Source organism: Amaranthus tricolor, chromosome 15 (genome assembly GCF_026212465.1).
Source record: "Amaranthus tricolor cultivar Red isolate AtriRed21 chromosome 15, ASM2621246v1, whole genome shotgun sequence".
NCBI lineage: Eukaryota > Viridiplantae > Streptophyta > Magnoliopsida > Caryophyllales > Amaranthaceae > Amaranthus > Amaranthus tricolor.
The window spans coordinates 2,923,160-2,937,699 of NC_080061.1; the positions used below are offsets into that span (position 1 = coordinate 2,923,160).

At 31.7% G+C, this 14,540-nt stretch overlaps 3 protein-coding genes across 4 annotated transcripts; 2 read left to right on the forward strand and 1 right to left on the reverse strand.

Moving 5' to 3' along the window:
- The first annotated feature begins 2,744 nt into the window (after window positions 1-2,744).
- On the forward strand, window positions 2,745-4,544 carry LOC130801521 (UDP-glycosyltransferase 91C1-like). The gene has a single exon (XM_057665389.1). It carries the CDS (start codon window positions 2,819-2,821, stop codon window positions 4,235-4,237), a length of 1,419 nt encoding a protein of 472 aa, XP_057521372.1. The 5' UTR covers window positions 2,745-2,818; the 3' UTR covers window positions 4,238-4,544.
- A 1,815-nt stretch (window positions 4,545-6,359) lies between these two features.
- On the forward strand, window positions 6,360-7,778 carry LOC130801771 (UDP-glycosyltransferase 91C1-like). Its single transcript, XM_057665649.1, has one exon. It carries the CDS (start codon window positions 6,360-6,362, stop codon window positions 7,776-7,778), a length of 1,419 nt encoding a protein of 472 aa, XP_057521632.1.
- Window positions 7,779-8,385: 607 nt separating this feature from the next.
- LOC130801397 (calcineurin B-like protein 1) lies at window positions 8,386-12,684 on the reverse strand. Of its 2 annotated transcripts, none has more exons than XM_057665239.1 (9): window positions 12,414-12,684; window positions 11,484-11,622; window positions 10,583-10,665; window positions 10,224-10,283; window positions 10,024-10,132; window positions 9,872-9,924; window positions 9,370-9,450; window positions 9,161-9,273; window positions 8,386-9,069 (listed from the first exon to the last, which is right to left on the reverse strand). In XM_057665239.1, the coding sequence occupies exons 2-9, from the start codon at window positions 11,563-11,565 to the stop codon at window positions 9,006-9,008; spliced, it is 645 nt and encodes a 214-aa protein (XP_057521222.1). In that variant the 5' UTR covers window positions 11,566-11,622; window positions 12,414-12,684; the 3' UTR covers window positions 8,386-9,005. The 2 variants fall into 2 exon arrangements, with proteins under 2 accessions (XP_057521222.1, XP_057521221.1); XM_057665238.1 differs by having other exon boundaries at window positions 11,484-11,649.
- Window positions 12,685-14,540: the final 1,856 nt, after the last annotated feature.

A 14,540-nucleotide genomic window follows, 5' to 3' on the forward strand; every position in this document is an offset into this window, starting at 1 on the left:
AATTAATTGCTATAAGCTTGTGCATTGATATTCAGAGTAATAATGGAGAATGTGCATTAATAAATAATGTATATTTAAAAATGTATTTTCTCATTAGCAACTACTGTTAGTTGTAATTATTTGTATTATCAATTTATCTTTGGGTTAGAGATATGAATTTTTAAAAAATCAAAGTCTTAAAATCTCTCAATTTTTAAAAAATATAGGTTCTTACAAGAACACCAATTTGAGATATATAAAAAAGTATAGCTCTAGAGGTTTGAAGTTTCCAAACCAAAAGACATAGCTCCTCAGTCCTCATACCTACAACACCAGTTTAGAAAATATTTTACATTGAACACCAAAGTGAGAATATTTATTTTTTCTAACTCTAGTTTAACAAATCATTCTTTTATAGGAGGGCTTTTGAGATTTTTATTTTTAATTTTTTTCATATTTTATTTATTTTAATATCATGTATTTTATCTTTTTGTATTTATTTATAAATAATCGTTATTATTTGGAATTTTCTAGTGTAGGATGTTGCCATTTATACTTTATAGTGCATCAGAGCAGCTTATAAATCCAACTTTGAGTCACTACCATAATTCTGTTAATTTTCTTTAGAAGTGGAAAAATATTTTTGTTTATTATGTAGCATGGCAATTGATACAAAATGAGAAAATAATGGAGAAATATAAATATTGTGTTGGGATGAGTTATCCCACATCGATAAATTGAAAATGGTGTGCACGCTTTATAAGTTATTAGAGACTTTCTTCCCATTGCCATATGGTTTTGGGATGGTATATATCTCTTTGGATTATGTAGTGTGTGCACTTGTGTCCCCCGTTAATATGCTGGCATTCACAATAAGTCCAGCCTAATTCAACAGTTGGGATGAGTTATCCCATATCGATAAATTGAAAATGGTGTGGACGCTTTATAAGTTATTAGAGACCTTCTTCCCATTGCCATATGGTTTTGGGATGGTATATATCTCCTTAGCTTATGAAGTGTGTGCACTTGTGTCCCCCGTTAATATGCTGGCATTCACAATAAGTCCAGCCTAATTCAACATATTGTTTCCTTTTTTTATGTAGTTTTTTTAATTAAGGTTATGTAGGCAGTACATCTAGACAGCTAACTACTCCAACACACTAAGTTGCCCGTTTAAACAATTTTTTTTAAAGACGGAATAAAAATTGACAAATTTTTAAAGGCTTTGTATAATTTCAAAAATTATGGTATTTTTCTAACAACTTTGTATGTATCACGAAACAGTTGACATATAATACTCCTACTACGTAATTTAATATTGAGGCTAGTTTAAACATCTTTGTTCTTAAAAGATTTGGTCCTTTATCTTTCATATATACGTTGAAAAATATAGAAACTTGAATTTCTTTAAAACAATCATATACGTTGTTGGGTTTAGCAAAAATGGAAAATATCATTTCTAAAAAAGTGATATATTTCCATAAACAGATAAAAAGCTTACCTCAAAACTCTTTAAGTAGAAAGTCTCATATATCAACCTTAAAAAATAACTGCCTCAAGTATGAAAAATATATAGGCAGCGTAATTCATAGCAAAAAATACCTACCGCCTTCGATCAAAGGACCACTAAATCATCACCTATTGTAACTTTTGTGGCACATGTACGTTAGTGCTTAATAGCGTATGTAAGTACTTATTCTGTCTTATTAAATTTACTTTATAGAGATTTTTAATGTACAAATCATGAAAAAAATGTAATAAAAATAAATATTATGGTTTAGTGCGAGAAATGTGTAGATGAAATGAAAATTTATTTTAAATGTATAAAAAAAAGTATATTAATTATGACAAATTAAAAAATAGGGTAAATTTAATAAACCAGCTTAAAAAGAAAAATCTGCATCTGCAAATTTTGTGAAATGCAAGGAATAATCTTTTGGAATTAGGCTTTGTTCTTCCATGCTAAACTAATATAAATAAGATTTGAACTTATATGGATTAAAATAAATACCCAAATCACATTGATAAAATAATAATAAATAATGGGAGAATAAAAGTAATTTATAGAAGTATTAGAAAATAAACTCCTAGGGTCTACATGTCGTTTAGATAGCTTTAGGGGTAGTAAGTCTATTGTAGCTGTTAATCAGATACTTTATCATCTAATTAGTTCATGCGTATAATATTACTATTCAATAAAAATAGCAGTTATCTAATTACGATAGCGGTTGGAATATAATTTGTTAAAAAAATATAGATAAAAATTTAAAAATAATACTATTAATTTTGGTATGTTACAAATTATAACATTATGAAATTATTATATGTGATATTAAACACTGCTATCCAAATTGTTACTCTATTGAGCAGTGATATTTTTCTAAACTAGTGTTTTAATTTGTTCAAAACACTACTCTATAATTAGGTAAACTATTAGGTTAAATATATCCATTCTAACAACTATTAAAAATCAGAGAAAGTAATTAACAAAAGTAAAATTGCATACATTCAACCCTCAACCCTATCTTAGACTGAGTTACTTAATAGCATGGGGAAATAAAATGTGTAATCGTAGAAAATAATCCATATTATTTCATCCTACATAAAAAAAAAGATAAAAGTTGTCTAACATATATACTTAATGGGTTACTCCTCCTAATACCCATCAATTTTAAAATAAAACCTTATCGGATTTGTGTGCATTTGATTCTTCTCTTATATAGGTCAAGTGCACAAGCTGAAATTTATCAGTAGTCAACAAACAATAGGAAGTTCACTATCAAACTACCCATCAAACCTAGCTTCCTATTTCACAAAAATATAGTTCTACTAAATATCAATGGCTAGAGATACAAGAGGTCTTCACATAGTAATGCTTCCATGGTCCGCCTTTGGCCATATGATCCCATTCTACCAATTTGCTATAGCCCTAGCCAAAAAGGGTGTAAGAGTCTCATACATAACAACCCCAAAAAACATTTCTAGGCTTCCTACCATCCCTTCTGAATTAGGACACCTAGTAGAATATATACGCCTTCCATTACCAATAGTCCCAAATGGTGGCCTACCTCAAGGAGGCGAGGCCACTGTCGACTTAGAGTTCGACGAGATCCAATACTTAAAACTGTCGTTCGATCTTTTAAACAAATCCGTCAAGAACTTTATACTAAGCCAATCACCTGATTGGATTGTGGCTGATACTTTAGGACACTGGTTACCTGAAGTTGCTAAGGAATGTAATGTAAAACTGATGTTTTTCTCTGTTTATACAACAAATTTTATGTGTTTTATGGGCCCACCAGAGTACCTTAAAGAGGAAGGGCAGAAGAAGATTAGGTCAACACCTGAAAGTCTAACAATTCCACCTCCATGGGGTGAAATTTTCCCACCATCATTAGCTTTTCAGGCCCACGAAGCACCCGGGTTTCATGCTGGTGCATATAGTAAGAATGCATCAGGGATATCAGATGCTGAAAGGGTGGCTAAAGTTCTAGAAGGTTGTGATGTAGTCGGTTTTCGAACTTGTAGGGAATTCGAAGGCGAATACTTGGATCTTTATCAAAGACTAATTAACAAGCCTGTTGTTCCTGTGGGCCTACTCCCACCAATTGAAGGAGAAAATATGGATGGAAAATGGCACAATGTGTTTAAATGGCTAGATGAACAGAGTCCTAGATCAGTTATCTATGTAGGATTTGGGAGCGAGTATAAACTAACCAAAACCGAAGTTTATGAGATCGCGTATGGACTTGAGCTCGCTCAATTGCCATTCATATGGGCTCTGAGAAAACCCACTTGGGCTATGAGTGATGCGGAAACTTTGCCATCCGGGTTTGTGACTAGAACATCAGAGAAAGGGATTGTGTGTCTTGGGTGGGTCCCACAATTGAAGATTCTAGCACATCCAGCAATTGGGAGCTCTATGTTTCATTCTGGTTGGGGTTCAATCATAGAGACCTTACAACATGGGCATAGTCTTATATTGTTGCCCTTTATAATTGATCAAGGGATTAATGCAAGGTTTATAGTAGAGAAGGGTTTGGGGATTGAAGTAGATAGAAGGGAAGATGGGTCATACACTAGAGATGATATAGCTTTTGCATTGAAGAAAGCTATGATTGGTGATGAGGCTAATAAGATTAAGGCTCAAGCTATGAAGGCTGCTAAAATCTTTGGTGATCAGAAGTTGCATATGGAATGTTACATTAGTGAGTTAATTGAATTTCTTAGGGAAAGTGGAGCCAATACCAATAAATGAAGCTACTAAGAAGAAAACTTTTGTTTGATGGTACAAATGTTTGATTCCTTGGTCTTATGGTTTGGGGTTCACAAGATGTAGCTTGGTGAAGCCAATCTTTAGTTATTGTTTGTTATTGTTATTTTGCAAATTAGAGCTAAAGATAATGTTACTTCCGTTTCAAAGTTATGTTTCCGTTTGATTAAAATAATAAGGACGGATTAAAGTTGTTTCCATTTGAGTAAAATAATAAGGGAGATATGTAAGTGGGATAGAGGAATACTCAACTGTTCTCGTTTGTTCTTTTTATTTACTTTTTTGCAAAATATAACGCCAACTTGAATGTCAACTAACTCTAATTATGAGTTTCTAAGAAATTATAAAAGTTATTATTCAAAAAAAGAAATTATAAAAGTTAATACTCCCTCCAATTCACTGAAAATGGTGTATTTGCTTTTTCACCCTATTCAATGCACTTATTTAATGCTTAAAATCTCTTACTAAATATTATAAAAAGTGGTTATTAATAATCTTTGCATTGAGATGAATCAAATAAAATCTCACTTGACTATGTTCTAATTTATAGATTAAGAATAAAATATAAATTAAGAGTAATAAATAAATAGTGTCAAAATGTAAATGTTTCAGTGAATTGAATGGAATAATTAGGAAATATGAATCATGATGGATTAATCAAGATTAAAATTCAAAAATCCTATTTCATAAGTATAAGAATAATTTGCGAATTACATTCTTGAAGTTTAATTCTTTTGTAAAATAAAAAATAAAAAAAATAAGTTTAATTCTTAAAGTTTAATTTATAGATTAGGGAAGTTTCTCATTACAAACTATACTACTCCGTCCCCTTAACTAGCAATTTAGCATCAAATATAAAATAAGTTGATTTCAATAAAAAATTAGATATTTAATGATAAACAAAGATGGATTGAATCGTATGAATAAATTTAAAACACAATTTTAATACATGAATGAAACTAAAATAAATTAATGATGTCATTTCTAAAAATGAAAATGACGTAAAATAAAAAAAAAAGCCAAAATGACATATTAATCAAATTGAGTAAGATGAAGGGAGTAGTAAGTTTGAAGATGAAAGTAGAGGTGAAAATTATTGATTTAGCTAAGTGAATCAAAATAAAATATGTCATTAATCATTACCCTAACAATTCATTTGTTACCAAGTAGCAATAATGAAAATAAATTATACCGTAATTTATTTGAAATACATTATGTTATTCACATGATAATAAAATTTCGATCATAAAACTTTTTTTTCATATTTTTCATTATCGTAAATTATCGTATATTATCTCTTCAAATGGTAAATCTCACAACCAAACAAATCATAAACTTAGTAAACAACATTCATGTAGGCTGAATTAGAGTATTTAGAGTATTGGATACAATTTAATTAGCCTTGTAAAAACAAAATGTTTGTTTCGATTGATCCATAAATATTATATTCTAAAAATTATATTGAGGGAGAATCTATCGTTGGATCCAACAACCGTAAGTGATAAGCATAAGTTTGCTTTAGACCGAGTTTGCACGAATTTGTGCTTGCACTAATTTGGAATTAGATTTGATACATGTTTATTAATTTTCTTATTTTTACCATGCAGATTTTGAGACGTATGACTCAATATCTATTTTTAACGTTGAGCCGTTGATGTTAAATTATGAGATGTATGACTCAATATCTATTTTTAACGTTGAGCCGTTGATGTTAAATTAGTCTGGATTTATTGTGAATGTCAGCATATTATCATTGAAACACAAAGAGTACACTCTCCGTAAGCCAAAGAGGTACCGTCCAAAAACCATATGACAATGAAAGAAAGAGCTCCAGTGACTTAAGTTACACATCATCTTGAATTCATCGATATCGGATAAACCTTCCTAATAGTGTACACGTATGCAAGTATGTACTATATGTAGTAGGCTATGTGAGCAATTGACACACAATACTGTTGTAGGCGGCACAGCATGAGGGAAGTACACATATCTTTTGGAAATTCAATGCTTCTTTCACCATCACAAACATGTCCCATAAACTATGTTAAGTTGTAAACATTAACATATATTCTCTTAAGGTTCCATGGCATCACAATTTAATGGTTCCATGGCTAAAGACACTAAAGACCTTCACATAGTAATGGTTCCATGGTTAGCATTTGGTCATATGATCCCTTTCTACCAGTTTGCTGCATCCCTAGCCAAAAAGGGTGTAAAAGTTTCATACATATCAACCCCAAGAAACATTAACAGGCTCCCTAAAATCCCATCTGAATTAGCTTCCCATTTTCAATACATTACTCTCCCTATGCCTAAAATTCCTGATGGGTATCTGCCCCAGCAAGCTGAAGCTACTGTCGACGTCGAATTTGATCAGATTCCACACCTAAAACTGGCTTATGATCATCTTCATGACCCAATTCAGAGCTTTGTAATGAGCCAGTCCCCTGATTGGATAATCTGTGACATTATATCATACTGGATGCCTGATGTTGCTAAGAACTGTCGCGCCCGGCTGATGCATTTTTCTGTTTATACAGCTACCATGCTCTGTTTTGTGGGTCCAGTAGAGTATCTTTCAGAAGATGGGTACATGAAAGTTAGACCTACACCAGATTGTTTGACAAAACTGCCTCCTTGGGGTGGAATTTTAGACCCTTCTGTGGTATTTCATGGGTATGAAGCAGCAAGATTTCATGTTGGATTCTATAGAAAAGACCCATCAGGGATATCTGATGCTGAGCGGATTGCAAATGTTCTAAAAGGGTGTGATGCTGTTGCTGTACGCAGCTGTAGGGAGTTCGAAAAGGACTCCATCGAGCTTTATCAGAAGCTGGTTCGCAAGCCTGTTGTGCCGGTAGGCCTGCTCCCACCAGTCGAGCCACATGAGGGAGATCAATGTATGGATGGAAAATGGGATGAAGTGTTCAAATGGCTTGATCAACAGAGTAGAAGATCAGTTGTTTATGTAGGATTTGGGAGTGAGTATAAGCTTAGAAAAGATGAAGTATATGAGATTGCTTATGGGCTAGAATTGGCTGAAGTGCCATTCATATGGGGTCTAAGAAAACCCACTTGGGCTATGGATGATTTGGAATCTTTGCCATCAGGATTTGGGACTAGAACATCAGGGAAAGGGATTGTGTGCATTGGGTGGGTCCCACAGTTGAAAATACTAGCTCACCCATCAGTTAGAGGGTCTTTGTTCCATTCAGGGTGGGGGTCAATTATAGAGATATTACAACATGGACATAGTCTTATATTGTTGCCTTGTATTGTTGATCAAGGGTTGAATGCAAGGATGATGGTAGAAAAAGGTTTGGGGATTGAAGTAGAAAGAAGAGAAGACGGGTCGTTTACAAGAGAAGACATAGCTTGTGCACTGAAACAAGCCATGCTTGGAGATGAAGCACAAAAGATTAGGGTTGAAGCTATGAAGGCTGCAGCAGTTTTTGGTGATCAGAAGCTGCACCAGGAAGGATATATGAATAGGGTTCTTGAATTTCTAAGAAATGGATCTAGATAATGTTGAATAGAACTACAAATAAACCAATCTTTATGAATATGTAGCAAATAGTATGTAGTCAATGTTCTTGTCATGAGGAATAAGAAATTTGATTTAGACGGTACAAGGTGTCCAATCGCATAAAACAATAAATAACTAAAAATTCAAAACTCTCTCTATTATAATTTCTATTTAAGTCTGCCTCTTTAACTTGCAACATTACCATTTTAGGTAATGTGTCACCTTCACTATATTTAATTTATATTCACATGTCTTTTGTCATGTTCTTAAACTTTCAATCATATTTACACAATTTAATAAAGACTTATCTAAAGACTTATCTTTTTCTTATCAATGGTGTCATTATATAATGTTGTAATATCTTATGGACAGAAGGAGCCAAGGGTTCTACCTTAGGGCTTAGCCTAATTATAAATTTATTTTGTAAATAATATAAATATAACAGTCTGTCTTGTATGAAACTGTCTCACGGTAAAACGACCTCAAAACAAAAAGTCCATAAGTTAAAAGTTTCTATTATTGAGCTATTTAATTTAAGTATGAGGCATGTCTCACTGTAAAACCATCTCATACAAGTTGTATAAATATAAATATAGTTATAATAATGTACACAAAAGTGTATCATTATGACTTTACTATTGCAATGAATATTTACCAAGTTTCAGTATACAATAAGAGTACTACTAGTAATAGGAGCATATCAATTGTGTACCCAGTATGCACAACTGCATCATTTACTTGCTGCCCCAATGGAATTGGTGAATTCAGCTCAATACAAAAATTCAAAGAATTAAACCGGCCTGATTATTCTCGCTGGTAAGTAAACATGAATATACTAATTCGACAAACCGATAGCCTTAATCGCAAACGATCACTTAATTACAGTACAAATATATTCGTATCAAAGACCAAATAAATTCTGAAATGCAAATGATAGAAAAAAATTTGCTCTTCATTGAATTCTTTTTTGTTTTGTTTTGAGATAGAATAGTTGTTTTTCTTCCTTGAAATCTGAGAAACTAAAACTTGTATTCCAGAGCACATAATCGACTTACTAACGGTAAAAAACATATCGACTGGCTACGTTTCAGAACATCTCAACTCTTCTCAATGGTTTGGGAAAACATTAGTCTAGGCAGGGAAAAAATAAGGGGATAACTAGCTATATGTGCAAATTCCGCCCCCATTATTGAACATAATAGGGCTGCTAACGGCTTTATCAGCTTCTTAAGTGGCAATTTCATCAACTTCCGAATGGAAGACAAAACTCGGGAATGTTGTCGTGATATCCCTGCATGCGTTTCAATGAATGAATGGAATCAGCCTACTTTTTTCCTCGATTTTTCAGGGTGTATAACTTAGTATGGATCTTGAGTATGTACCTGAGGTATTGAAGCGTCATTATTTTCAATAACGAAGGGTTTTTCGAGACAAATTGATGCCATTCGGATCTATCAATCTTTCCATCTTGATTTACATCAGCTTCTTGAAATGTCTGTTCAAATTTGCTAGGTTAATATCCGAACTATGAATGAAATATGCAATAAACGTCGTTTAAGGACAAGCTAAAAGTAGCAGAGTTGATGCTTACCTTATCGAGTATAATTTCAATCGTTTCATCTGCCAACTTCAGTTCTGATTCACATAAAATCGCAATCAACATTTGTCTGACCTGCACATATACAATCATCCAAAAAATGATGATCAGGCACATAACAGGAAAAGATAGAACAAAAAACACTAAAGAGCAACTAGACCAACGTCCTAGCAATGATTGAACATCTAATAAACATACCAACATAAAAGCTAACTACTTGTCAAGATCCATACCTCAGCCCCAAAGTACGGAGACAACCATCACCATAAGAAGTAATAATATACCATTTGATAACTACTTGTCAAAAAATTGTCTGGCTAAGAGCTAACAGCAGCAAACATATTGTACAACTTTTCGGACACACACACGAAAGGCAAGGTCCAATAAATGTATAGCTAAAGCAAAAGACTACGACCTAACACCAGAGATTAATTAAAGATGAAACGATAATTTGTGAAAATATGATGTGATACGGGATGAAAAAAAAACACTATACCTCATGGCGCTCAATGAACCCTGTGCCATCCAGGTCATAAAGCCTAAACGTGACTGCAATAGAAGATCGAAATGCTTATCATTAGATATACATAACCACACTTTTGGATGAACATATACAATATGTAGATGTCTTATATATCAGAGACTTACAGTCGATCTTGTCTTCTTGAGAAGCATTAGGATGGAAGACATTCAACACTCTAACAAAGTCATCAAAGTCGACTACTCCTTTCCGTTTAACATCAAACAAATCAAAAATCTGTATTCAAGAGATACATTGAATTAATTGACAGAAACCTAAACTGAACTTTTACTCATGACCTTAATATAAAGCAGCGTTATCAACATACCCGATTAGCAAACAAATTTTCTTTCTTTTTGTTCTTGAATAAAGCTAATTGAAATTCCTCCTGCGCACACCAATTATCAAAAAAGATTTAGAATATAGAATGAAAGCGGACCACCTCCCCTATCCACCAAAACAAATAAAAGAAAAGAACACCACTAATTCAAGCCATCCTAGATCTGTCACTATATGCCAATCAAGAAACTTTCGGCCTCATAATCGGGAATTTGGGTCGGGTCTAAGCTATCAATTCTGTTCTAAAACAATTTCACAGGCCAAGCATTAAAAAAGCCACAAGAAATGAGAGTTAAATTGACTCAATGGGGCATGAAAGCACAACGGGAAAATTGTAATAAACAATACCTTGCTTATCAACCCATCATCTATCACAGAGCTGCTTATGCTTTTGAACAATTCGAACAAGGCTTCAACTTCACTAACACTAACTGGAAAAAGAAAATTGGAATATTAGTGCTTCAACATTGAATATAACAAAATATAAGATATCATTCATTTGACTCATACAGCTACATAATGTTTAAGTATTTTCTGCCAATATTCCTGATAGCTCCCCTTCATATAACTACTCATCCATCCCCTAAGTTTTCTACTTACAAGATTGACACAAATACTAACGAGAGTAGTTAGTCGCTGGTAGAAAAAGACCCGGAATTTTAATTGTTTGGATGGTATCAAAAGGGAGATAAAAATATATAGATGAAAATTAAAGAAAGCGATATCTGGACCGACAAAAACTCAGGAAGATGGTGGAGTATGCTGGAGGAAAAAACATCAAATATCAAAACAAGGCTTAGCAACAATGCATCATGCACAAAATACTGTCAACAGGAAGAACATAACCTTCCCAAATCCCAACACCTAATTGTACCCATCAAATTTAGCATGCTAATTTATAGTTACTCATTCCATCTCTTTGAGCAATTTGGTCAGCAATTTATATTCTAAATGATAAATTTGCTATCGGGCTTGTACACCACAGGATCCGCATAAGAGGAGAGTTTGACTACACACAAACATAATGAAGTTTCATCATAAAACCAATTGATATTAGGAGGAGTAGTCTATCAAGTATATATGTTAGTCTAACATCTCTCAAATTGTTCGACGTGGGATCACATGTGGCTATTTTCCAACACTAAACCAAGCAAAATCGACAAGATGGAGGGAATATTATCAATTCAAACAAGATATGAGCTAAAATTAATCAAAAGTATTGATTAAAAACATAGATATAGAATCTTACAAGCAGTTTCAGAAGCTAGAAAGACAGGGTCTTCATGTCCAGGACATTGCCTACTACTTGCAGTAGAATGAAAACACCCCATTCTTTACGAGAAAGAAACCCACCCACTTGAACAAGCTCTGAGGCTCTCTTTTGTTTACTACATCACCAGTAAAACCATCTTAACCTTGCAAATTTCATACAAAATTCCAAACACATAGATGCAAAAACTAATCAGTGAACCCAAAAAAAACCCATTTTCTAAAAATAAACAGCTAAAAATAGTTATATATTTTTTTCAAAAAATAATAAAAAAAATGAGATAAATAATTAGTACCCTATAATACTCAATTCAATACATTATGGGAAAGCACTTTCAATAAGAGTACAAAACTTTAGACCAAAATTATTGTCAATATAAGTGAACTACCAATGACCAGCCAACCAGCTATCTTTTTCATAATTTTTAAAGAAATTCCATGTTACTTATATTTCTTTATCCAATAAAGAATCTTATCAATTATCATAGTTATCAATAAAAAAAATACAATTTCAAAATCAAAATTTTTTAGAACCCAGACAAAAAATAAGTATCAAATTTCATCAATAAATGCAGTCTTCATCAATAATATCACACCAAAAATTTAAGAAACCCATAAATCCCCATTATCCAAAGCTTCAATTATCCAATCATGAAAATCAAACTACATACCCAAAATTTCAAGATAACCTAAAGCATAGACTACACAATCTTTCTTGCAAAATAAATTTAACCCATATCATAAATGAAATCAAATTGATTGATAAACCCATATTTCAAAATCCCAGTTACATACTCTAACTTCAATATTTCAACGGTATATAAGTTATACATCAAAAAAACCCATGAAATGATAATAAAGTAAATCTTTAAAAAAAATTATAAAATGAAAAAAACAAAAATATACTTACAAGAAAAAGTAATCCTCCGGAAATCACCGCCGGCAAATGAGAGTAAACGATTTCGAAAAGCTACAAACAAGAGTAGAGAGAGAAGTAATATCGACCCTAATTTTCTGGATTTGTAATCTTTTTTACAAAAATATTTCTTACTAATGAAGAGGAGAGATTTAAGGTCGGGGAAAGATCGACGGTAGTAAATTTGTGTTTAGAGCGAGAATAAACAAACCTTTGGAAATAGTTTTTGGAGAGAGAAAATTTTTGACTCGTGAAATTGTAGAACAAAGTTACAAAAGGGAAGTCAGGACCCCTTTATAGACAAAAATATGGGCCCTACTTTTGGAAATTATTTTTCCTCGAGAAATCACGGATAAAGTTTATTGAGAGAACATCTTTTTATTAGAGAAGTAATGTATCCCATTAAAAGTTAATACCTATTTATCGTATTCTTAAAGTTTACTTGTATTATTTTTAATGTTTACATATCGTATTTTTAATGTCTATTTTCAATATCTTAAATGTGTATTTACATTATTCTCAATGTCTACTTATAATATTTTTAAAAATATATAATGAGCCGACCCAATTAGAAATGGTCTCTCAAAGAGATCGCGACTAACAAAAATTTTTGAAAAAATAAAAAGATTGTCTTTTAATAAGAACCACTTCAAAACAAGAAGCTTATATGTTAATAATTGTGTTAGTTAACTATTCAACCCATCTATTAGAAGTATCTCACGGACACGGTGAAATCATAAAATTCAAAATTCCCTTTCTTTAAAAAATTAATTGTTTCTTTTTTAAAACTACTTATTTAAATACATTTTTAAGAAAATTTATCCACAGACAGATTTTAACATACAAATGTATTTTAGTAGTTATTTTTGACAAATAAATAAAATTTAGATCGGTAGTTTATGAATTTTGACAAATAAATGCAATTTAGTGGTTAGTTTTTGAATTTTTTTTATTTATTTATGATTTATGATATACAATGGAGTATGAGATTTGTGAGTTGATAGCATTTCACAAACAAATATATTAAGTAAGCATTTTATAATCTCTTTGTCTAGCCAATTTTGCTCCGAAAGGAATTGGTGAAAAAATTAATAAAAGTGGAAAAAGTAGTATTTATTTTACAAAAAAAAGAAAAATGTGTAGATAAATTAAAAATTTTAAAAATTGATCATCGTCATCAAATTTAGTGTATGCGACCTATTAAAAAAATAATGAGCAGGGTCTATGGAGAGAAGAACGGCAACAACTCATATCCATAAAGAAAAGTGCAGCAAAAAAGTCTCTTATACTTAAAAAATATTGATAATGATCAAAAATTAAAATAATTAAAAGGAAAAAGTGTCAAAAATTACCTAATAAAAAAATTTACAAAAAGTACCTAATAAAAAAGTTATGTCAAAAAATACCTAACAAAATTTTTTCTTTTCCAAAGAGTATCAATTCACGTTTTCCTTTAATTGACCGTCAAATATAATGGTTGACGGGTCAAAATTAAAAATTCTTCTTCCTCATCTTCAATTTTTTTTCTAATTTAATTTCCTCACTGTCTTCTTCCTCTACTTTTTACTCAAAGAAGTTAAATTGGAAAAGAAATTGAAGACGAGGAGGAAGAATTTACGATTTTGACCAGTCAACCGTTATATTCAACGGTTAACTGAAGGAAAACGTTACTTGATACTTTTTGGAAAGAAAAAAATTTTGTTAGTTATTTTTTAGCAAAATTTTTTTTATTAGATACTTTTTAGGAAAAAAAATTTATTAAATACTTTTTGACACTTTTGACTAATTAAAATATAATATTTTGTAACAAATCAAAAAGGAAAAGCCAGACAAATTTAGTAAGACATAACATACTAGTTAATTAAATTTAATTAGGTATGAAAGTTCACGTGAATTGGTGTTGACTGCGTGTTAAGGGGCTTTTTGGAATTTGGGTTGAGAATAGATGGTAGAAATTTCTTTAATTCTTTGGTTACTTTTTGAAGGGAATATTCTTGAAAATTCTCCAAAATTCTTTCGGGGAAAATAAAGATTTATATGGATTTATAGACTATTTCAAGAATAATATGAATATTGACTACCTACTTGCTTCAAAGATTCCATATCATTTTTTAAACCCAT

Excerpts from the sequence above, each read along its gene's own strand:
- LOC130801521 (XM_057665389.1), top strand. The coding sequence starts at position 2,819 with ATGGCTAGAGATACAAGAGGTCTTCACATAGTAATGCTTCCATGGTCC.
- LOC130801771 (XM_057665649.1), top strand. The coding sequence starts at position 6,360 with ATGGCTAAAGACACTAAAGACCTTCACATAGTAATGGTTCCATGGTTA.
- LOC130801397 (XM_057665239.1), bottom strand. The coding sequence starts at position 11,565 with ATGGGGTGTTTTCATTCTACTGCAAGTAGTAGGCAATGTCCTGGACAT. Across the intron at positions 9,451-9,871 it reads GGTTCATTGAGCGCCATGAG|GTCAGACAAATGTTGATTGC; the intron begins GTATAGTGTTTT and ends GTATATGTGCAG. Across the intron at positions 9,070-9,160 it reads ATGACGCTTCAATACCTCAG|GGATATCACGACAACATTCC; the intron begins GTACATACTCAA and ends AAACGCATGCAG.